This window comes from Ascidiella aspersa, chromosome 8 (genome assembly GCF_963924565.1).
Source record: "Ascidiella aspersa chromosome 8, kaAscAspe10.2, whole genome shotgun sequence".
Lineage (NCBI taxonomy): Eukaryota > Metazoa > Chordata > Ascidiacea > Phlebobranchia > Ascidiidae > Ascidiella > Ascidiella aspersa.
The window spans coordinates 5,534,282-5,559,893 of NC_139454.1; the positions used below are offsets into that span (position 1 = coordinate 5,534,282).

At 41.0% G+C, this 25,612-nt stretch overlaps 2 protein-coding genes across 2 annotated transcripts in view; one reads left to right on the forward strand and one right to left on the reverse strand.

Moving 5' to 3' along the window:
- The window catches only part of LOC146135328 (protein O-mannosyl-transferase TMTC2-like), a 62,410-nt gene that overhangs the window by 8,041 nt on the left and 28,757 nt on the right, over positions 1-25,612 (reverse strand). The window contains exon 11 of the mRNA XM_083395762.1: positions 24,286-24,433. Coding sequence (XP_083251888.1) covers positions 24,286-24,433 — 148 coding nt within the window. The remainder of the gene's footprint in view (positions 1-24,285; positions 24,434-25,612) is intronic.
- Positions 9,031-23,769, forward strand: LOC146135329 (uncharacterized). Its single transcript, XM_083395579.1, has 8 exons — positions 9,031-9,262; positions 10,536-10,714; positions 11,678-11,841; positions 15,591-15,682; positions 18,053-18,197; positions 19,738-20,024; positions 20,571-20,690; positions 21,331-23,769. Exons 1-8 carry the CDS (start codon positions 9,139-9,141, stop codon positions 23,367-23,369), a joined length of 3,150 nt encoding a protein of 1,049 aa, XP_083251705.1. The 5' UTR covers positions 9,031-9,138; the 3' UTR covers positions 23,370-23,769.

Consider the following 25,612-nt stretch of genomic DNA (forward strand, 5'->3'; position numbering starts at 1 on the left):
GTATAGTCGACAGTCTTCGTTTTAGGGATAGGGCTACAAAGGTAGCTGAAGCACCTAAATCCCCTTCTCAGCAAAGGCGGCTAAGTTACGAACAAATATGGACACTTCGCTCGTCTCGCCAAGCAGTGCGGTTGGCCTTTTTGTTAAGGCGACGCTTCAATATTTTAAGAGCCTTGTTCCGCAATGCTAACGGCTAGGGGCGGCAAATGACGAACACGGAAAGTTTGATGGGCGTGAGCCCGCGAAAAAATTTGCAAATCAAATGCAGTTCAAGAAAGTAAATCAGCGCAGAACCCTTAAGCCAGATTTGCAAAATGATGGTTTCTATATTGTCGGTATAGTAAGAAAAAAAACTTTACCTTTTGAAAGACTAGTTTCGCCGATGTACTACTATAGAACAGATTACACGTTATATAACGATTCGGACAACATAATGAAACAGCAAAGAGAGACCTAAAATAGCGTCTGTCGTGAAATATATGCCAAAATGCAACGAACCCCTTGTATATGCGCGTTGGGATTAGGGAGTGTAGGGTTTACTGATGTCATTTGACATCGATGAGACAGGTAATCGTTATACAGTTTCTCAATTTATTTTGCGGTAAAATAAATGGGTGACCTAATTTTACCAATCGAAACAGGGTTACGTTGACAAATCTGTATGACCCAGTGAATATAGCGTGTTCCCATCTCCAGGGAATTACATAATCTTCTATTGACGTCCGACAATGCACTTAACGTCGCTATACTAAGTCATAACATAGACGTAATATTTTGTGTTACGTAATTCAGTATGTAGTTTTGACCCGTGGTTGGATCATTATCATAGTTTCGTAGTGTTAATGTTAACTTTATTAGTGCAGATATGAGAGGTTATTAACTGGGTTCTGTTGACCTATAGGCCTAATTTTAGAGGATCCATAAAGGCCCCAAAAATATAATTTTGTAAATGAAAAAAAAAGTTTTTATTGAAAAACACGCTTTGGCGCCTTCTTCCTAAAAACGTTTTTAAAATTTATTTTAGCTTTATCTAGGTTGAATCGAAAACAGCAGGTTTCCTAGGCCTACTTGTTTTATGACGTCATCTCTAAAAATTCCACGCCTATCCTGGTCCACAAAAATCAAAAACATTCTGAGTATATAGTTTACATAAAGTGTTTGAAAGTTCAAGCGTCGCATTATGCGGTCAATCTTTAGGGGCAATTCAAATCCGACCTCGCTTTCTCTAACATACAGTTTTGAACGTTACTCCACGAGTGCTCCTGTCAGCTGACCCATTGTATGGCGTCCCGGCTAGGCGCCGACTTTTCTTAGTGTTTGTCCTGTCGTCCGAAAGGCCATCGTAAATTGTTCGCTCAAAAAACAAACGCGTCCGGTGTTACCGCCAAACAACACACCGAGATTTCAGACCAGGCGAAAAGACCTGATGGTTAACGGCAACTTGAAAGCGTAGAAACAGTTAGGACAAATTTGGTGTAGGCGTCGTATATCGCATATAGTAATTTTTTTAATTTTTTTCTCATTTTAGTGGATTTACTTAAGTCGTAGGGAAAACGAAAGTTTAGTGAAGGTAAAGCTTTGTGGCTGGTTTGTGTTAACATTGGTCAAGAAGAAGCACGAGAATTGCAAAAGTTCAGCCCCCATGTGTTTTTTTAACACAACGTGAAAGTACACTGGGGGTTCCCAACCTTTTTCACACCGTGGCCCCCTATTTTTTTCAACCTTTTGAAAAAAATAAGAAATATCATTTTAATTTAAAAAACTGGTTTATACAGTAACCGGTAGTTAGAATGGTAAAATGATATATATATATAACACATTGTGGTTTACACACTTATTCGTCATGTACAGATATGTAAAACCAAGCTTAAGTTAACTTTCATCACACTTTCTTCTTTTAGCAGGTGTAGCCATTGCGCAAATTTTAAAACATAGGCCCCCAGGTTGGAAACCCTTGCTATACAGTCTACATTCGGAAAACGAATCTTTGTTTGTCACGCGTTAAGTCGTAGGCTCGCAGCAAGTGTATAGTTAATGGCCGCATGTTGGCTTCAATGTAGTGCCAGTCGACGATATATTGCTAAATGATGACGTTCGCCAGATTGAGAACGTTGACGTTGGTCTTGAGATTACAAAGGTTTATAGCGTTTGCTCACTTGCCCCATTCACATTGGCTGATGGGAGGGAGCGAACAGCGGTGGTGTTTGCCAACTGTTTTGACCGAAGTCTTTGACAGGAATTATGGCGAAGATTCCTCGAAATGACAGAAGGGCCAGCTATAAGTGCCAGTGTATTGCGAAACGGCCAGCGTAAGTTTAATTTATAGGAAAAAAATACGGAATTTATAGCCGTTAAACAACCAAAAAAGCAATTAAGTTCACGTTTAGCGCCCAGCATCAAGACAGCCAAAAATGTGGAAGGTTTTGGTTGGGTTTTTTACGTTTTGCCTAATTTGTTTTTTTATCACTATTCTACTGACAAATATTTCCATCTTGAAATGGGGTTTTAGTGATTATAAAGCTCTGCGACACAAGTCTTTTCTGTGTACTCGGACCGGACAGTCTCAATAGCTGGCACTGTATGCCTGCGTATTGTCATAAACGAAAACAGGAGCCGTTTATATGGCAAAAAGGGCAATTCCATTATGAGAAAAGTGCCAAAAGGTGAAAAATTCGCATGCAAGAGAGAAAGACTCCGAGTAATTATATTCAGGCTATGGTTTATTTCCAAGAATAGGATTTTTCGCAAGGTTTATCTAATTTACAAGGCCGCAACTGCTAGATGCATAACCCAGTGCATTTTAAGCCTCGTTTGACCTTTTTACTTGTCAGCGGACCACGTTCGGTTTCTACATGTACCTGAACCTCGAATATATCCAGGATGCCAGCCCCGGGTTAAACCCTTCTTACCCCAATTTCGGTACGACCGCTATCTCTCGCACTACGAGACAAACTGCGCAACAAACTGTTTGCCTTCGCTGCCAGTCACTCGCATTCAAACGTATGCGCGCAACCTTAACCGTGGCAACAGCACCGGTGCGCGTGAATCGGGCGACGCCAACCACACGTCATAGTTGATAAGGCGTGACAACAAAACGCCAACTTTTAGCGTGACGTCACAATGGGGTTGCGCGGGTTCGTGGCGGCGAACATTGAGCGGGAATAATTTATGCGGCGAAGGAAGGCCTTGCGCCGCTACAAAAGTGCATTGTGTTGAGCGCTCGGCATGTTCTTGCAACCAGTGTTGTAAACAAGTCATTTTGAAATGACTTAAGTCCAGTCAAGTCATTTGAAAAAATAACAAGTTGAGTCCCAGTTCAAGTCATCGGTTGCCCAAGTCTCAGTAAAGTCATTATGAAAGCAAGTCAAAAGTCTTGTCATTGACATAAAAGTAAACTGTAAAACTATTAAAAATTGGTAAACTCATCCGATTATAAGCAATAATTTAACTAAAAAAATAACACAAACGCAATATACAGCACTAAAAGTGTTTAATGTGCAAACTTTACACTTAATTTAATCCCAAGTTATTTGACAAAATAACTTAAGTCCAAGTCAAGTAACTTATCCATAATACTTAAGTCAAGTCAAGTCATTTTGGTCAAACGACTTAAGTTGAGTCAAGTCATTTAAAAACAGTGACTTGAGTCATGGCAACACTTCTTGCAACTCAGACGAGTGTTTTTTTGTTGCAGATGCTTTTCAGCTCTTGTTAGGTCTTAAATGCGATCAATCCGCTTAATATACGCTCGCCTGATCGCTTTGTATTCTGGCCTTGCCGCAATTGTGCAGGAAATATGCAATAACTGCTTAGTGCTTAGACATAAGGACCATTGAGTCCAATATTTGTATCGTATAAAGACTGTCATTTCCCAATGGGTTTCGGAATACCCTTTTGTGCGTTGGATCACCGCTTTTAATTTCAACAGTTTTCAGTACTTTCGCTTTGTAGAGTATTATCGGACCACTAAAGAGACCGAAATGGTCTACAAAAAAAATGCGTTTTATTAGTTTTGGTTATTTTTTCATACTTGGTTGGAATAGCCAGTCACCTAATCCAGACATTTAAAAAAAAAAACTGTATGAAGTTTGACTTCAAACACCTTGTTAGACATATCCAAAAGTATATACCTAAAACATCGAGTCCAATATTGATATCGTATATAAAGGTTGCTATTTCCCAATGGGTTTCGGCATACCCTCTCTAAGTTAGATCATTTTAAATTAACCGGAGTAAATAACAGTTTCCACTGAATAAACGCTATCAATAAAAAACGCCGCCTTTGTACGGTTTGTAATGTAGCTTGATAATAATGAATTGCAAAGCCAAAAAGGTTGAGTAGATCGACATCATCTTGATTAAGACGTTTCTATACGAGCTTGTATCATCTTCAGTTAATCCTCAAGTCAAACGCGGTCCTTAAAGTCGCAAAAAACTCAAAAACCCTTCAAGCCTCAGTCGTTCGAGTAAAAAAAAAAAAGTTCGAGTAAACATTTGCCTCCACGCCTCACACAAGCCGTACAAAAAGTTTTAGCGCACAATCCACATAACGAAATGCACAGCAAAGCGAATGGGTGCTGGTGTTTTGAAACTCAATATTGCAAAATGTGCTCGCAATTTAGGCACGCATAAACACCCCTCAAGCCTAAAGCCATTTGAGTGAGAATTTACTAAAATCTATACTAAAAGTCTTAGCGCACAATCCACATAGTGAAATGCACGGCGAAGCGAACCTGTGCTGGTGTGTTTTGAAACGGCACACCGGGCGTATGAAGAGATTCCTTGGTAGTGTGTAGTCATGCGGTTACGCATTTGGGGCCGCTACAAAGCCAAAGCGCCGATGCGGCTTAGAAAAGACCCCAAACGTGGCCGCAAGGAAAAAAGGCGCACCTATGTAGGCAACAAGTGCATTGTGTTACGGAGGTCGCGTTTTTCCCGTTGGATGCGCACGAAAAGTTGCGGTGCGTCCGTGCCGAAAAAAAAAGAGTTTGCGTTGCAAAAGGGCTGCGCTGCTGGTTCACGATTAGTGTACGGTTTTTGTAGAGTGGCGGTAGCGCAGGGTTGACCAACTATGCGAAGTGTTCAGTGCTGTTTTTTTATTCGAAACAGTTTGATGCTGTATTGCTCATTCGTAAAACTATCATCGCCAGGTTGCTGCGTGCATGTTAAAAACAGGGCTTTAGACAGATTTCGGGACCCCAACTGGCGGGTCCACTTGGCTTAGCAGCAGGCAATTGTCTGTTCTTGCGGCCAGAAAAAATGGCCGAACCGTCTGCAGTTGAATAGCAAACCGTCGCAGTCTTGGCGCTTTTTATTTGATTGTTGCATTTTATGTATATTTTGTAAATTTAATTTTCCGACGGTGTCAAGCTTTAAATATCGTGAGGAAATCGTTGTGGTCTTATGTCCAGTTTCGGCTGAGCATAAGGTAAACGTTAAACCTTAAAGTAAGTAATTTTGTGTCGGTCTTAACAAACACAAACAGCGGCAAGGGTAACTAACGTATAAGGCAACTGTGGCCAATGGTGTGCTTTGTCGCTGTCTAAATTTGCGATTGCTGGTTTTCTTAAGCCAACCCAAGGTGAGTGTGGAAATTTTAGATCTCTAACGTAAATTTTAGATGCTCGTTGGGGACTTTGAAATCGAACAGCCATATGTCAAACTTGAGCAGTTATGATTTTTTGATCGAATATTAAAAGCATAGCTCGATTGATATTTTTTACATGCGATGGTTTTTAAAGAGCATGTCTTGTAGTTTATATCGTAAAAAAATTAGCGAGAAATCTCGACAAATAGGTCTAATATGGCTGAATATTAATATTCGAAAAAAAATATATATTAATATTTTTTGGCTAAAAGTGTGTTTGCTGGATTGACAAAGCCACTACAAGGAATGTAGAAAAGTTTCAGTTTATTAGCGGCACAACTATAGAGATAATGCCCGAAAACAATCTCTGCGCTTTCCACTGCTGATCGAACACGTGTCTTCTTTACTTAAAACGTCGCTGACACTAGAATATAGACGAATAGGCAAGCCATTGATTTGCGCGCGGAAAATCCCAGAAGATCATATCTTTTTCGTCTATTTTCGATTATCTTCAATATCAATAAGGTTTATAATCTTTAGGAGCGCCTATAAGCAATGTTATACAGGTCGGCTAGGCTTGCCGTGTCGAAAGTGATTTTTTTCGGGGCCTTAATGAGCGCTTTTCCTGCTGCCTTGGTAAGATAATATCGGGCCTCAATTTTTCGCAAGACAGTCTAACATGTTTTGGAGGTTTACAAGTAGAGTTGGACCGCGACCGGCGATGCTATCAAGCTTTTCGTGTTGTGCGAAGATCCGACTTGGACTTTCATCGATGTCGACTGAGTCCCAGCGCCAAACATACAAATAAAAAGGTTTAAATTAGGCTTTATCCATCGCTGCCTGTAAAGGCCATGACATCCCTGCCATTATCAAACATCTACGCTTTTTTCATCTTCGGAACAACTGAGTTTGGAATGATACAAGCAATGACGTTTTTCTCAATGTTTGTGTTTTGATTGCTTGCGTAAATCCAAATTCGAGGGGTGGAAATTAATGTTAGTACGTTTTACGACAACAAACTGCGCTTTGTGTAAAATCGTGGCAATTTGTTCGGCCCTGATGGGCACCTTTAAATCGAGCTTGTATAAACAACAGATTCTATCGACAAGCGCTAAAATGCATATTGTTCCTTGTACCAAGTTCCGGCGCTGAATAGGTGTTAAACGCTCAGTGCGCAAATGCATGCGTACCAAGTTTAATTCAACGGAATTGACAGCTCATTATGGTCTATTTCACTTAATCTAGTGGTTAGCAAACCAAAATACTCTTTCCACGGTCAAGGCCCACTACGTAAAACCATTAAGAAAACAGGGGAGTATCCAATTTTTCGAATGACGTTACAAAGTTGCGTTGAAAACAAGTATTGAAACACGTATTGTTCTCATGCGAAAATTTGCAGCTACAATCTTGTCTAATATCGCGCAGCGCGAAAAAAAAGTCGAAAACACATTTTTTTCGGGGGGCTGCCACGTAAAAGACATTGCACATAATAGCCCGCGGCCCACAAAAATGGCTTTAAAGGCCCACAGTTTTTCGACCACTGACTAAATCTACTACTTAAGTCATTTAAATCAGTTAAGTGCATAATGAAACGGCATTAAAAATGCAATTTCGCCCGATTCATCTAAAAATCGAAAGGTGCCAGTGAAAGTGATATAGCCCAGTGACAGCCCGAATAGAAAATCGTTATATAGCGAATTATGTAGAGTAACGCGCATTTTCGCGATATTAATGAGGCTGCGAATCGATGTTACGTCGATGCAGAGCGGCTTAATTCAGGAATCAAAGAAGAGCGGTGATTAAGCATGAGACAAGAGAACACTGTGGCCCTTGGGTGACTGCCAACTGCGTGGCAGCACAATCATAGGCCAAATTTCACGAAATTCTGTAACGCGGGGAAAAAGGGGATGGTGTAACGCGTGATACCAATCTCGGCGGGGGCGCTTTTGTTATTTTCGAGTTTGGGATACGCGCGTAAGATCTAATACGTACTTGCAGACGGATCTCGAACAATCTCCAGTGTGGGTTGCAGGACTAATAGACCGCAGGAGTAAACAGATCAGTTAACATGAAAAAATGACAGCTGCTGGCGTTCAAGACGCATCGCACTGAACACCATTGGATGGAACATACGTGTGTATAAAACCACCCACCTCGTCACGGCGCTTCAGTGGGGCAAAGATATCAAAAGAAAGACGAAGTGAAACGATACGGGGAAAATGTGTTAAAACGGCTGGCCGATTTTGCCGCCGACGCCATTAGAAATTCCCGAAGGACAAGTGAGTTTGGTCAGGACTATACAAAGCTCAGCTGAGAAGGATAGGACAGCGAATTAGGAAAACTTAGACGACATCGGTATTAAAAGCGATGCACCTGTTGATGGTGGCGTTTGGACGCGAGGCGTTTACCTTAAAGCCGATCTTTTCAGTCAATGCGTACGGAACGTTAAAAAACAAAGGCAATGGTCAGAACTATACAAAGCTCAGCTGACAAGGATAGGACAGCGAATTAGTAAAACTTAGACGACATCGGTATTAAAAGCGATGCACCTGTTGATGGTGGCGTTTGGAGGCGAGGCGCTAACCTTAAAGCCGATCTTTTCAGTCAATGTGTACTGAATGTTAAAAAGCAAACGCAATGATTGGCACAGGGCGATGTGCGCCCTTTTGCTTATCATGCCTGCCTGATCCACGTCGCCCCACTTTCTTAAACCGCAAAAAAAATCAGCTTTAAAAATACGGGCTAGTTCCCGTCCGCGTCTAGTTCCCGTCCAAGTCCAAAATGTTATTTATTTTCCACGTAATATTTGATTTTTATTGTTTAGTCCCGCCTTACAATCGCGTTCGAAAGATCACGCAGGAAGGCGGGCAACAAACGGTGGCTTGCTCCGGAGAAAACTAATATTTGACTTTAGGGCGCTGGATAAGTTGGAAGAATCGTTGTGTAGGTGTAACGCGTTTAGGCCTGGAGAAATTATTTGAAGCAGGCAGGCGAGCGGGTAAAATACTTAATAAACAATTTTTTGTATGTCAACCAAAGAACGGTGGCCAATTTTGCTGTAATTTTATTAAAAAAAAACAATAGTTGGCCCATAGGATTTGCCATTTATAAATTGTAGATGTGCTGCTTCGCCGTTAATTTCCTACCAAAGGAAAACCGTTAAAGCACTATTAGATCTTTCTTGGTTTTGGTGCTATGAGAATTTCATGAAAGTGTATCGACGACATAAAAAACACAATCACAGCACGAATCCGATCAATCTATAGTAAAGGAATGATAAAGGTTTAAAGCGGGTGATATTGGCTTGAAAAACAATTTAAAACATGTTTTGTTTTCAGTGGGTCCATAAAATTAGCCCTATAGGAAATTATTTTTCTTATCGAGTGAGGGGACGATTGCCTTTTCCGAACAATACACTTTAATACGTTTATTTTAAGGTGAACAAGCCTATAGCAGCAATAGAGAAAGGCTGTTTACGTTTTTAAACGCTACCAGGAAAAACAACGAGCATGTGGGCATGAAAACTCTGTAGCTTGCCCAAAGGTTTGATAATGGACGACATGTTGTTATTAAACGAGACCACGTCACGCAATATGACGTCATTCAGCGTCAGTGGAAACGTCACGGCGATGGACCAATACGCAAACGCCAGCGAAGAAACTGACGTAATTTCAGGTAAGTTCATGTCGAAACTCTAAAGCAGGGGTTCTTAAACTGGGGTTCATGCACCCCTAGGGGGTCCGTGGAACAAGTTTTAGGGGGTCCGTGAAGGCCTAATTGAAATGTTAGTGTATATTTAAGGAGTAATCAAGTTTTGAAAGAAAATAGTTCAATTAAAATCAAACGGTTTTGCACTGGATGTATTTAGACTGAAATCAGTGGATTTCTCTAGTCTATTTAATTGTGACACCAACCTGTGACGTAATTTTTGAAAATCTCTTGCCTACCGTGGTCCACGCGAAGCCAAACAATTTCCATAGGCGTGCGCGATCAAAAAAAAGTTAAAGAACGCCTGCTCTAAAGGTAAGGAAAATTTCCGGATTTGAAATCACAGCAAAACGTAACAAAAACGACGATTTACGATTTCTGGTTAATTTATTAACCTCGCGGAACTTTTTAAATCTTTTTATTACTTTTGGAAAACTCGTTACCAAAACACCGCCGAACCCCATGCTCAATTGATCACACTTTTCGCTTTTTCAATTTTGTTTTTTCGGTATATTGCGGTAAGATTTTAGTGGCGTTTATTAAGATATTAGCCAAGGACTGTTTTGTTCTTTTATGCTGTCAATTTATTAAAAAAATTTAAAGTATGTTGATTAGTTGTGCGCCAACAGACTAAATTTGGTACTTTTATAAGATAATGAGGCATTTTCGTTTATGGTGGATCTCGTAAAATTCTACCCAAGACCTTTAAATACGCCGTAAAAGAGTGAAGTAGTCTAACGTTAGGCATACAAAAAATAAAACAAATATTTTGGAGTATAATGGTTGGAGGTTGTAGTGAGACGTAGCGAGAATACCGAAGCCCATACTGTATATAGGTAACATTTTGATGTTGAAAATGAATAAAGAATTATTCGAAACGTTCAAAATGATACCTATTTGTGTATGGGCTTTGATATTCGTACTGCGGATTAAAACAAATATTGCTCCTTAAGCACTCCAGTAGTGGGGGAATTTAATCACTGCTTGTAGCTGTAGAATACCCCGATTGCAAACCAGTACAAACAGTGCTGTTCGTGGACATTTCAATCATTTCTTTAAGCGCTTAAAGAAACGAGGTCGAAAAATCCAAATCGATTTGTGTAATTTCGCGTAAAAAATAATCCTAAGATGAAGCTGCTTTTAGAATCAATCGGCAAAAGGGATAGAAAGGTAAAGGCTTTGGATTCCACGGATAGCGGCATTGCGTCAGTTGTACAACCTAACCGTTGCTATTTCGCAGAGACGGCCGCCTATTGGATGACGCTGACCGGCGTCATAGTGGGCTCCATTGTGACGTTGCTGGGCACGATTGGCAACGGAGCCACGATCGAGGCGTACCGCCGCAACCGCAAGTTACAGACCACCTTCAACCACCTGATTACCAACCTGTGCGTTATCGATCTAATTTATTCTGCCGTGGTGAGTTCTATGAGTAGGTCAAATGATTATCAAGTGTACCTGACTTGGAAAGACCGAATCTTAGGCTAATCGAGAGTGCATCAGCCAAATAGCGTATAGCGTTTTCATTTTTTTCGGAATTGCTAAGGTTTTTAACTATTAAATTTAATTTAAAATGCTTAAAAGGAAGTCATTTTGCTTATGCATCTGCGTTGTATTATTGTCCTTAATCGTCGTTTTCGACAAAGTTTTCAGCCATAAATAGCAAAACGTTGCCAAAGCTAAAAGTTATCTAATCTCTGTGCAAGGTGATAAACACTACACTCATACGTAAAGGCATCATACATTTACACACTTCCAAATTTATACCGTGCTTTAAAAGTCTATATTCGGCCACGAATCGACAGTACAGCCAAGAAGTATATGCCGTTTTTTATCGATTTTTTAGTAGAATATAGGTAATGCATTTTACTACTAAATTGACAATGCTAAAAAGAAAGTTATTTTGTTAATGCATCTGTGTTGCATTGCTGCTTCTTACCGTTGTAAGTTCTATATTACTTTCGATTGGCAACATGACAACAGAAGGTAGACTTGTGGTAGAAACGAGCAAGATTACTTGGCTCGGCCAAATAATGACGAACGGCATTACTTGATTGTTAGCGTAGTTTATACAAAGAAGGAAATGTGTATATAAGAGTAAACGATGTTCCAACTATTGTCCTCAGCCATTAGGCCCTTCAGGATGGTTTACAATTACATTGTTAAGAAAGGAAAATTTGCGTAATCACAACTGAACATAGATGGCTCGATAGGTTGATCAATGATCCAGTTTGACAGCGGTCGTGAGTTCGAATCCTTGCTTGCACCAAAACAATTTAACGACCAGCTATAATGAGTTGCTATAAAGTTATAATTTACAAACCTACAGTTTTTGTCGCATTTTGTAGATCACAGATATTTGTATGTGCCGAAAATTTACAGGTGATGCCTCTGGTTCTTGCTATGGTGGGTAGCGGCAAGCAGATCCTGCCAGACCACCTGTGCACTGCCCTAGGGTTTGCCTACTACTGTTCTATCTCAGCTAGCGTCGTCAATCTTGTATTTATCGCAATCAACCGCTACGTGGGAATCGTTCACTCGGCGCAGTAAGTAGAGAAATTTAAACTAAACTTTATTGGAGCATAATGGTCTGGGCCGGATTAACAATATGCTACTAAGGCTATAGTCCTATAGGCCCTTGAAAAAATCGGCCCTGCAGTAAATAATTTCAATTTTTTATGTGTATTGTTATTACTTTTTGTATAGCTTGATTTGCAAAATTAGGCCAATCTCTGGTGAACAGCCTTAGGCGTACAGTACCCTTGATCCGGCCATGATATTGGTTCTAGGTTGTAGGAAGATGTAAGAAGAATATCAAAGCCCATACAGTATGGAGCATTTTAAACGTTTCGATTAATTCTTCAACATATTTGTCGCGGTAAGCGATTGGCATATCTAATGTTGCATTGCTCGGTTAATCCGGACGACAAGTTTTTCCCAAAAAGCGCAGAGTCGAAAAACATTTTGGCAATTATCTCAAAACACCAGAAATAGACCATTTGACTCGAAATAAGATTGTTGACAAAAAAGTCTACAGCAGCGCAATTAAAATAATGTCAATATTTGCACTAATTTATTTTGATTGCTGTCACTGTTTACTGAACAAAAAATCAACAAAAGTGGATTTTTAACTTTAAAAGTCGATATATGATTTACCAGAAGCCGAATTCAGACGTATACATTGCGTAAAGTAAGCTTGTACGGGTACAACCACCCCGGGAATAGCACAATGGCAGGTTTGCGGATTACTGCGTGCAGTCGACCACGCGGCGATTATAGTATAACATTCAGTGGCAACCATGAATGCAGCAAATAGCTTTACACTGCATAACTGAGTGTTGCAAGTACCATAGGCGTGCAACCTGAATCGCTCGAAAAATAGCACCAAACGTCGGCGAAGACCGGCATTTGCAAGCCAAAGGGAAGCTTAGGGGGGAATGTGGGCTGGAGGCGCAAAATGGTTACAGGAGCCATGAATAATGAATGGCGAAAAGTCGCAGGACAAACGACCGGGCTGTGGGCATCGGGAGGCCGGCCAAGTGTAGAAGACTGAAACTTTGAACGAGCCACCTCACTTCAGCGTCGAAGCGGGCAATTAACGGCTTAAGCTATAGTTCGCTCCAAATCGTCCGTTGCTTGCTGATTAACGACGGTTCACTTTTTGGTTGGTTCTGCAGCGTACGATGAAAGCCGGCCGGGAAAACTTTGAAACGGCCGAGTTTTTAAGGGATTGCGTTGCTTTATTTATTTATGCAACACAAACACGCGTTTTGTTAGTTGTTATATGCAACGTGGCCAACTTTTTTTTTGGCGCGTACGTTAAAAAGCTGCTTTAAGCAAAACACTTCGACTTATTACCAAACGTTTTACCCTTATTAAGTTTCTACTGAGCCTCACACAAAACTGTTTTTTTGGCAAGCTGAGTGTAAGGTCGATATGCTGAAGTGCGCGATCGTACAATATGTCATGCCTGGCGCCGTAAAAATTGCATTGTTATGCATAAGCCCGCTGCCAAATAAAGCGATGCCTTCGCTTGGCCAAGTATATCCGCCAGCGAATTGAATTTCGAATTTCGAAGGTTTCTTGGCAATACCGCCCTCTACACCTGTAACAACTTGACTCTATAGGAGCCGGCGAGGCTGTTGACAATAACGGATGTGCCAAAGCTAAACAAAGGTTATTTTCGGAAGCTGCAAACTTACTTAATCAGTAAGTGAGGCCAATTAAACTCGGCCTTTTTCTTTGTAGTTTTACTGAGCTATTTTAGGGCCAGTTTCGTGAACCAAAACATAGGCCACACCTACAAAAAACGGTAAAAGATTCCCGTGGCGCGTTAAATTCCCTAATGGCGCCCACCCCAACGCATACGCATGGTTTTATTGAAACAATTTAACGATTAAAGGTAACTAATCTTGAACAACTTAAGGCAAAGCTCGATATTTATATACCAACAAATAAAATGGAACAATCTTTAACGGCCTTTAAATCATTAAGACAAAGACAAACCGATGAATGCCAGAAAACAAAATCTGTTAATTTACACTTAATCATTTTAATCCTGTTTTAAGTTAAGCTTTGTTTAAAAAAATCTGTCAACTTAGACTTGGGCCGTTCAATCTTGTTTTAGGCTAAATTTTGTTTTACCAGGTTAATTGAGAAAGTTAGCGTTCTACAAGCTTGTAAATTAAAACGTAATAAAAGTTAAAGTTCACTTTATCGCGGGCTCGCCCTTGAAAATGTGACAGACAAAAACATATAATACCCAGCCAATTCCCGACGGCCGCTCACACGGACAGGGCTTAGTTGAATTGGCGTGTATCGCCTTTCACTGTTTTGACAATTTCCTATGTGAAGCGCTGCAGTTCGGCTCTCGTTTCCGTCTCGATATGGCACACACGCCAACTCGCTTGCAAAATTAATAAGGCGCCGCATTTGACACCAACATGGCGTAATGCCGAGAATAATATTTACAGATCAAGCGGCAAGCAACAACGTTTTCATCTCCGTCGATCGTTGGGCGCAATACGCGGTGCTAATATCGGACGTGGAAAGCTATATTTAAAGCGTCTTCAACAGGGTTCTTAAACTTTTTTTACCGCGGATCCCTAAAAAATATTTTTGCTTCGCGTGGACCACGGTAGGCAAGTAATTTTAGAGGTGACGTCATAAATTGATGTCACAATACAAATAGACTTCAAAAATCTGCTGTTTCCGGTCTAAAAAAATGTGAAAGCGCAACAGAGCCTAAATATTCATTCAGTGCAAAAACGTTTTATTTTTAATTATTTTTTTAACAACCATTTTCTTTGAAAAAATAATTTATTTTAGAATATATACATTAACATTTCTAGTAGGCCTTCATGGACCCCCTAAAACTAGGTCACGTACCCCCAAGGGGTCCATGGACCCCAGTTTAAGAACTACTGGTCTAAATCTAAAGGATACTCTTAAAGCAAATCGGCGAACTTGGCGCGCTGCAATTTAAGTGTCATATATCTCGGGAATTTGTGCCGCAGATAAACTGAATTTTTTATACAATCCTTGTGTTGGCTTTAGCAATCCAACAAACACAAAAATATTGATGAAATATTATTATTCATTGGAACATATAGGGTTGGAGGTTTATATAGTAAGACGTATTAAAAATATCAAAGCCCATGCAGGCAGATATAGCTCTTTCTTAATTGTCAACATCTTTATTAATTTTTCGATGTTGAAAATAATAAAAAATACTACCTACTTTTGTATGGGATTTGATATTCTTATTACGTCTTACTATTATTGTTATCCATGTTTATAAATATTAATATTCAGCCATATTTCCACCCAATTGTCGAGCTATCAAGCTGATTTTTTCACGATATAAACTGCAAGCCATACTCTTCAAAACGAGCCATCGCTTATAAATAATATCGGTGTTGTTTTGCTTTTAATATTCCAACAATCTTAACCATCTTTTAATGGATTTCAGTGTTCCTTTTTATTTATCGTAATGTGTTGTTCTACTCTGTAAGCTCGCTGATTTTAAAATGCAATTTTACGTAACGTTGTTAAATCAATATTTTGGTGCATCACGGCTGTAAAACGAGTTGTTTTTCATCACACTATGTAGGGATTCATGGGCGACGTTGCAGGCTGCGTGGTTAATCATACGTTCCTGTTTGCATATAATCGATCTGTTTTGCGCCTTGGAACGCATCCCGCGTCCAATATGCCAAAAACCGCGGCTTTAATTTTGCTTTAGTAGGTCGAAGGTTGGGCGTTTCTATTCTGATCAGTAATTTTGCTTTTCCAGGTACCGCAAGATATTCTCAAAAGACTGCATAAAATGGTGGCTGGTGGCGGTCTGGCTGTCCACGCCCCTGCTCTACATGCCATTCCTCATATGTAAGTATATGAAAGGGATCCAAAACCATTGGCAGCAGGGTTTCTGCGTGATATGTTGCTTTGCAACAAATCAAAGTAACAATAAATATATTGTTTATGTACTTTGCTTTACTTATATGAACTGGCGATGTCAGTATTGGCGAAATACATGTTCCTTTAAAAAATGTCTAATCCTGACTTTACTCGGGTTTTTTAACTTTGAATCTTATTGTTAACATACGTGTCAGCTAAACAGTGATCGACAAGCAGAAACCTGCTGCCAATAGTTTTGGATTCCATAAAGATACACCATCTTGTAGTGACTCATAGAATTACGTGTTGTCGCAAAAAATGTTTACAGCCGACTGTAAAGTTCAATAAATCTGCAAAACGCCTTTATACCAAGCTTTAACCAGAATTTGTGTCTTGATCGTTTAAAATTGAGAAGATCATGGGAAATTCATGTTGATATATCTATTTAAAACAAAACTTACTTCACCAAAAAGAAACAGTCACTTTTAAACCCGAACTTAGCATATCAATTCGTGATCGTATATCGTGCTTTCCAAATGGTTAATTCTTGCGGCGTTTACGTTTTACGAATTTTTGGTGATGATTTAAACCATTCCGGGGAAGTTTGTTTACGCACCATTGAGCCACGCGGTTCGGTAAACGGCGAGTAGTTGTCGAGCAATCTCACGAACTCGAAATAAGGGGAGCCAATGTAGTTACTTTGTAATTCCGCAGGCACTGTTGCAGAAACGATTATAAACAGCGTCAACGCCGGTAAAATAGCGAAATCGGACAAAAAATGCAGTCTTGCCCTTTTTTCTAGTAAAAATCGCAATGCAATGACGTCAAGCAGATATTTGGAAAGTCCCGTAACACCAACTCTCTATCTGAGCTTCGCACGATTTTTGTAGTTGCTAACAAACTGAGACGCCCAATTTAACTAATAAATACAGCCCGAATCTAACTGTGGTTAGGCGTTGGAAGGGAAGTATTGGGAACCTTCAGGCATCGTTCGGATGTTGAAAATAAATAAAGAGTTATTCATTACGTTCAAAAAGATACCTATTAACTTGAATTCTTACTACATCGTTCATTCTTTTTGTACAATCTTTGCTGACGGCCATATTTGTGTCGAAAATATGGGAATCGTGTGTGTTTGACGACAAATGGTTTTTCTAATGCCGACAAACTTTTGCACAACTTTTGGCCTAATAAAGAAAGGTAGCGCGATATATTATTTAGTAAAAAAATATGACCGCTCCTTTTTTTAACCGTGGTTGAAGTCGTAAACAACATTAATTTTTATGATGCGTTATCGTTCTCTTATGGTTTTTACGGCGTTGTTAGGTCAGTGAAAAAGGCGAAAACACTAAAATCAAATCAATAATAAATCTTGTCAATTTTGCACTATTTAGTATTGTTTTTATCACAGCCCATTGTTTTTCAACAGTGGACAATGCCATAAACAACATTCACTTTTCATGACGCGGTATCATTCTCTTATAGTGTTGATGTACAGTAAGGCCAATCAAATCAATCAGCAAAAACACTAAAATAAAATCGGAAAAAAGTCTGTCAACCTTATACTATATTTAGTAATATTTATTGCCACCGATTTCCTTTTAACAGTGGACGAAGCCGTAAACAACATTTAGTTGTATGACGCGGCATCGTTCGCTTTTAGTAATTATGGCGCCTGTAAGGTCAATCAAATCAAAAACGCAAAAATAAAATCGACCGAAAAGGCTGACAGCCTTGCGCGGCGTGGCAGAAGCAGTGACGTCACTACTGGTCGAAAATAGCCTGTTTTCGGACTCGTTCGCGTTTGAGTTGGTCACCTGGACGCGTAGACAGAGCGACGTTTGGGGTCAAAGCGAACTGGGCACAGGCGCTTTGCGGTCATTGTATGCCGCAAAACGGGCAGAGGACGAGACGCGAATTGCCCAACGCCGACTTTCCGTCTACTGATTTCCGCCGGCTTTGAAGGTTGGGAGAAAGCGGGCAAATGTTTAGGATTGGTTGCAGAGCGCCTTGAGGCCTTTTCGCATTTAAGACACGTGTATGGTACAGCGATTATGCTGTTGCTACCAGGTATAGTATATACTGAAAATAAGTTCTTCTGGTATTTATTTGTTTGTCCGACATTTCGGTTAACTAGTCAGAAAGCCTTTATCAGCAAATTTGGACAACTAGATAATTCTAGTTTTCTAATTCAATAAATTAGAGCAAAATGTGAATAATTCTTATTGTAATCTAACTTGTGAACTGCTTGTATGCTCTAAATCGAGTTAGTCAATTCATCCCCGTATGTACTTCAGCCACTTTGATACCGCCTTAAATGCACTTGTCAAATATCTCAACGAACGCTCCTTTTTACAGTCGATTCGTTCGAGTGGCGAGAATCGAGCTTGCGATGCGCATTGTCGTCCAACAAAATGACTTCCCATGCGCTCAAGTATTACCACATCGCCGTCAACGTTTTGCTGCAGATCCTACCAGCCATCGCACTCGTTGTATTATACAGGTAAGCTTAATTTTTTTTAAACATTTTCTACGATAAAATATTTCTAAGGCGTTTTGTTCCAAACATGTATTTTCAAAATTCAAACTTCCCCAATTGTTATAGTTGAGACTAAACGAAATTAAACACCTTTGCCTGGTTAAATAGCTGTGTAAATGTCATAACATAACGTGATGCGTAGAAATGTAAAACCCGCAGGCTTAAATCTACCAGGCTGTGGAATATTGCCTTATTTAGGAATGTGCGAAACTGTTCAAGAAGTGGCAAGGGCAACGGAAAAGGCAACTTAATAGAACAGAAGGCAAAACGCTCTTAAGGTGTATAAATTTGCTGTAATCATTTTGCTACTTAAGCCTAACTTGGTTCTAGTAGGTAGATTACGGTTTACCGAGTATGACAACATGCAAAAACTCTGTAAATCAAAATCTGTCTCTATTCTAATTTTTAGCCATTTTTAACATACCATTAAGATTTGTGTTTTGCCGGACACATTTATTCTGTGTTCACGCTTTCATGTTTTCAAGTATCACGAGTTTCCAAACGAGCGACATCAGAGATGATATAAAACGCAATAAACAACTGATCACACTGTTGCACTAACAGAAAAAATAAAGTTAATCTCTAATCATAACCATAAGGATGGAGATTTTAATGCTGATTGGAAAGCTTAGATCAGTCATGCTTCATCATCGCATCGGTACTTAGCCCGCAAAAATCGATCAGCTTAGTATCTCAGCCTATAGCGCTGAATGCCGACAGTCACAAGGGGTTTAACTAGACCGCTATTAATGTGGATCACGGTGCATCATCAATCAGCGTGCCAGGATTACAGGAAGCAAAAACATGTTTTTTGAGCTAGACGAACAACGCAATTTGGCGTTCCAGGAAACCGGGTCATTAGCTTTGAGCGAATTAATGCAACTTGACTATTGTCTCTTTACTCCATGAGCAAATTAGATTAACAGAACTAAAATGTTTGACTTATTGCTGTTTTTTACAGTATTGACATTGTCTGGCCTTGTTGTTATGTTCTCAGAAAAAAAATGTTCGATTCCCAATATAGGTATTAAAATTTATAAAAACACAAAAACTATATAATGTGTGCTTCGTAAAACATCATACAGGTTTCTTAGGATTTTGACAAAAATAGCAGAAAAGTTTACGCAATAGCCATTCCATCATCATTGTAAAATTAACTCTAAGATAAAATTGTAGAACTATTGGTAAGTGCGTGTATATATACCCGAAAAGAGTTTGCCAAGAAGATCAGAAACGTCACTTCGCAAATACTGTTATCTCTATAGCTCGTGTGCCATTCACGATCGTACAGCAAGTCAAACAAAAAGTAAAACTGTAAAAATAATGTTAGCTCTACCAGGCAACATATCAATAGATAGAAATCGCTCTTCTGGTGTAAACGAAGTATAAACCATCGTTTCGACATCAGATACCAGTTGAACTTATCAGGGTTAATAATTAAAACGAGAACGCGTTTGCCAGGACAATATATATAAGTTAAACGTCACATAATATAATTAAACAGGGCGATCCTGCGTAAGGTCAAGCGATGTCGCAAATCGGTCGAACACCACCCGACCATCTTCTCAGCGACGCCCACTGGTGGAGACGCGAACGAGTCGTCCAAGGCCGCCGGAGGGCGTCGACCGAGCGTGAGTCGAGCCACGTCGCCGATGCGTCCATCGGTGGATGTACACAACAACAACTCTTTGCAAATCTTGTCTGATAAGAAGTCAACAATGTCCTACCTCCAAGTGCCAAACGGAGTTTGCGCGGCTGTCCAGCCTGCCAGCAGCACCGTTCGGGAAAAGCGTAAGTGATTTTTTGTCACGCAAAAGAAAATACGACTGCGTCCGTTTTGTTGCGAATTGTTCCAGACGGTCAATTTTCTGGCGCATTATTTTAGCAATGCGAACAAGCCAAACGCAGTAGGGTTTCGTACAGCGTCTTGACTAAATAAAGTTTCCTAAAAACGATTTACAGTGATTTTGTTCTCACAATACCCGTTTGCAAGCAGAAAACGGTTGAAAACATCCACAAGAATAAAAATCTCTTTCTCTGCATATAGGGCAGAAACTTTTTGGCTTTGGTCTTGTACTATCTCCAGTTAATGTATCGAAACGTCTTAATCAAGATGATGTCGATCTACTCGACAGTTTTGGCTTTGCAATTCATTGGAACTTTTTTTTGATCAAGCCTCTCCTATCTACAGTTATTATCATATTCATTCTTCCCTATACATTTATTTCTTGCAATCTCATTTTTGGACATCGTGTTTCGTTACTGTACAAAAGGGGTGGGATTCTAGACCAGGGCCTTTCGAATGACCGAGCCTCGTGTATATTGTATGTTGTATAGGCCGTAGTTTCTCCTTTCGACGACGCAACGTTTCCTCGCCTGATCTCACCTCAAGTGACGAAGAAGCAGGACATAAGGGAAGGAGGGAGTGGCCCAGTTGGAGACGGAGAAGTTGGGGAGGTAATCGTTTATAACAGTACTTCTCAAACCCTCTTTGCTTTGCGACGCCGCTGTGAACTTTGTTGCGGTAGCGACGCGTAAAGCAATATGAAATATAATTGAAGAAAATAATAATTAGAATGTAAAAGCCCATAAGGAAGTATGGGCAGCATTTTGTCAACTTTTTAAATAAAACTTAAGATAATGGCAGAAGGTTGTAGTTAAACGTAGTAAGAATATCAAAGCCCATCCAGAAGTAGACATCATTTTGAACGTTTCTAATAGCTGCTATTATTCGGATTCAACATCAAAAAATTATTTTCAACATCTAAATCTAAACATTCAAAACCAAATCAAGGATGTCTCAATCGTTGACCAATAAGGAACATTTCAAGGCATGCACGTATTTTCACTAGAAGTCGAAAGGGATTTTTGCATTCCAAAACCCTCAACAGTCGAGTGTACGATTTTTTTTCGTTGCATACTCACTTTTAATACCACAGCAACCTTATGGTTCACTGTCTCGGAAGCAAAACCAATTATTGTCAAATGAGGTCACTACCCATATTCATTGGCGTTCGTCAGCTATCCGAAATCGATATATTTTGCAAATTTTAACTTTACCAGGCCTTTCACTCTGCATTTTCTAATGTATTTGCAGATAAGCCGGACGCGAAGTCTGGCGCTGGGATGCTGATGGCGATGCGACCCCGAAGCAGTACTGCCCTAACCGAGGCGGTTATAATCCAGGGAACGATGCTGTCCACCATCGATTCAGAGCCGACATCAAGGACGTTGGACCAAAGCGAGCAGCCAGAAACCGTTACGACCACAACAAACGAAAACACAACCAGCGTGGAGTGCCTATCCACCCCTAGCGCACAATTGCTAGAGAAACCCACTTGCCACGTAGATGAACCAGGGTCACCAATTGGCTCTTCGCAGAAGATGCGGCCTCCAGCTTTAAACGTTGACTTAAAGCTTTCGTATCGGAAAATAATGAAGGAGGATGCTAATTTGAAGCCACAGACAGCCAGAAATGGCGAGAGTGCGGTTTCCACTTTACGTTTACTAGACAGTGCTGCTCAAAGAGCAGAACTCCCAGGGTTTAAAACGCCGATAAACAACATTGGCACTAATGGTAGCGCAACGAATTCTGTCGACTGTTCAACGCAATCGAATTCAAATCGAAAGGCGGCCACAAAAGGCGAAATTACAGCCAGAAAGCGACTTGCAGAAACGAAACTCAACACGCTACCAAAGAAGAACCAGCTAACGAGGTGTCATCACAAACTGTGTAAGTCACACGACTCGCTTTACGTTCCCAATTTGGGCCTGGATCTGAAGCTCAGTCAACAACGCCTGCGCACCAAGTCCGTACCGGTGTCGCGTCGACTACAGAGGCCTTTAAGCAGAACGCCGAGTATCGGAGGACTGAATGACTCCGAAGCGCCAATCAAGGAGGACGAGCGCAACACATCTAAATCTACTCGATCCCGGAGGTTGCGCGACAAACGCAGCTTCACAGATCCGTGGAAGAGGACCTGGAGTTCGCTGTCTTCCGTCGGAAGAGGGAAGAGGTTCCGTAAGCGAGCTCGCTCCGAGGGTGTCGCCAAGTTCCCGGGAGCCATCTTCAGCCCTTCGACTCCTAAGATCGTGATCGACCACGCGACTTCCGATGACACGCGGCTGAGCAACGACCACGTGGAAAACACCTCCACTTCTTCAATGATCGAGGACTATATGAAGAGGAGTCAGATGGAGGAATCGAGCGACAGTGTGGACAATAAAGACTGCAAGTGGTGCAAGAATCTCATCACCAAGCTGCTGCAACGTAAGACCTCGCAGGACTCTTCCCAACATCAGGATGAAAGCTCCAATTCGTCAAAGAGGAAATCGCCGAGGTCAGTGGGCAAAGCGCAAGTGGACGAATCCGTGAATACACTGCGTAAAGATTCCTTTACTGCGATCGCCGGAGTCTATTCTGGCGAATTTGCGTCCGACGAGCCGGCTTGGTCGGTGGGGAGCCGCGTCTACCGCTACTCGATCGGCGGCGGGGACGAGTGCGCGTCGCGGATCGACTCGGTCTCGTGCGCCGGGTACGAGTACACGACCACGCGCAATCACCTGCAGCGCGACGCATCCAAAGACCTGGGCGCGTCCTTACAACAGCAAAAGCGAAAGCCGGTGCGGCGGCACCTCTCGATTTACAAGTCGTGGCGGCGCAAGTCGTTCCTAACCTCGTCGCTACACAGCAGCCTGTCGACTGATAGTAGACGAAGGCTGCGGCGGCGCGACGCAGAGCGACACTTGGCCTACAGTGGTATGATCATATGCGCCGCGTTCGCGCTTTGCGTGCTTCCAACGTCAGTTATCAGCGTGTTGGGCGGGCTGCTGCGAGTTCAAGTCACTCCGACGGTGAAGTTCGCGGCCGGGATGCTGTCATGGCTGCACGCGGTCGTAAACCCGATGCTCTACGGCTTCCTCAACCCAAAGTACAGGCTCGAGTTCCGGCGGATGGCGCACGACGCTCGTTATTTCTGCAGGGCTTGGTGTTTGTGTTGTTGCAGGGGGGCAAGGGACCGTTCGGCCAGCCACGGCTCCCAGGCCAGCATTGCCAGCGGCCTGCGTCACAGCTGGAACCCCTCCTCCTGGTTCGACTCGACGCGGCGCCCCAGCAACGCACCGCACCCGTTGTGACGTAACAAAGAAGGACCGGCTACGTAATGAAGATGCGATTTATGGAGGAAAAGTTTACGGAGGAAACGCAGTTGTTTTAACGATGCTCTCATCGATTGCGAAATCAGTGTGTATGACGTCAAACGGATGATGACGTCACATGGACGCGTGTTTGACGTCAGCGTGTATGACGTCACACTTTTCTTTAGCGCCGCTGCGGCAGTCGCAACACTTGTTTTTTACCGTTTTAAACCTGCGTGCAATGTTGAAACCCATCGTTTGCGTTTTGTTTTTTTCCCTATTTAATTTTCTTGCAAAAGTTTCAAGCTCGTTTTGTCCCAATCTTTTTTCAGGCGCCGCGCTTTTTATTCTCGTAGTTTCTTTCTTTGCTACGAACAAGTTGAAATCGCCCGTTTTACCTTTCTCGTTGCAGCGACGAAATACAGAAACTGTGATTGTTGTCGGCCTTGCCCAAAGCAAACAAAAACTACTTTTTCTTGTTTTGAAAGTTCACCGTACACCGGATAGCAAACAAATAGGTAAAACAAACGTCTAAACCAGCGGTTCTCAGTTTTTGTAAATATTTGAGCCATATTGCACAGTCGATTACCACGGGAGTTTAACAAACAAAAAACAATAGCAACAAATCACAACAACAACAAAAAAGTTGCCCTTTTTCTATTTTAATGGTTAACACTTGTGTAACAGATAAGCTTGCTCTAAGATTCAAACTCACGGCCTTTACCATACGAGGACCCAGACGCAAGCAAACATTCAAGAAATTAGCTGTTAACCTGTTTAACAAAGAAAAGCATGTCAAAGCAACCGGTAAACTACTCAGGTCAGAGAAAACGCCACTAATGAAGGCTGCCCAAAAAACTTTTCGAGAATGGCGCCTCTGTTTTGCAAAATTGACGCAAGTGAAGATCCCACCGACCTGTTTCGCTTGTTCGGTCCTTCCCCGTTTGGTCATGACCACACCGAGATTGAGGTAAGCCAGGGCGAGGGTTGGCCTGTAGCGTATCGAATCGTTGTAGCTCTTTTCCGCGTCGGTGAAGCGTCCCGACTCTTGGTATAAAAGCGCCCTGGGATGAAAAACAGGCAAAGATAGGAAAATATAGCTACAGGTAACTAAAACGATGAAAAAAACATTGCCAACGTTTATACCAACCTCACAGTCGGATGAGCTACAGCGGTTATAAAGCATTTAAGAATATAGTAGATAGCGACAAAGAACTTATACGATCACGTCAGACTATTTTAGGTTTTTTGTCCCCCAATCAAAGACCCCTAGGGTTGCAAGACTTATAAACCTCTTATGCGCACCACATACCACTCTGCGTCATTTCTGAAAGTTTTAAAATTCTACGATGTATAGTTCTTCTATTAAGTTTTGGACAAAAATCGGTATAAAATATACAAAAGCAAACCAAGTGACCAAAACAAGATATGACCCGAAATAATTTTTTGGCCAATATAATTACCATATTTTAAAAGCCATCATTTTGTTCGTGAAACAAGCGCAATTGAAGTAAGAAACCGGTCGTGGCTAAAGGGTTCCTGTTCGGGTAAAAATATTCATACTAGAAAATGTTAAATTTAGACTAAAATGGATATGGGGCTTGTACAGAAGCTCAACAATGAACAGCTGGTGCCTTTATACAACGGCACTCGAGAACTTTATTTATGATCACAGAAAGAAGCTTTGCATAATGATTATACATAAAGAGACCATTCTGCTTGTTCACAAGTACAAACAATAGCGTACTTCATTTCCTAATTACAGGAAAAATACTTTTTTTTGGAACCGCAAAAAATGGCAACCTTGAGAGAGAACGATGTGCATTTATGCTTGATCACAGAAAGAAGCTTTGCATAATGATTATACATAAAGAGACCATTCTGCTTGTTCAGAAGTACAAACAATAGCGTACTTCATTTCCTAATTACAGGAAAAATACTTTTTTTTGGAACTGCAAAAAATGGCAACCTTGAGAGAGAACGATGTGCATTTATGCTTGATCACAGAGAGAAGCTTTGCATAATGATTATACATAAAGAGACCATTCTGCTTGTTCAGAAGTACAAACAATAGCGTACTTCATTTCCTAATTACAGGAAAAATACTTTTTTTTGGAACTGCAAAAAATGGCAACCTTGAGAGAGAACGGTGTGCATTTATGCTTGATCACAGAGAGAAGCTTTGCATAATGATTATACATAAAGAGACCATTCTGCTTGTTCAGAAGTACAAACAATAATGT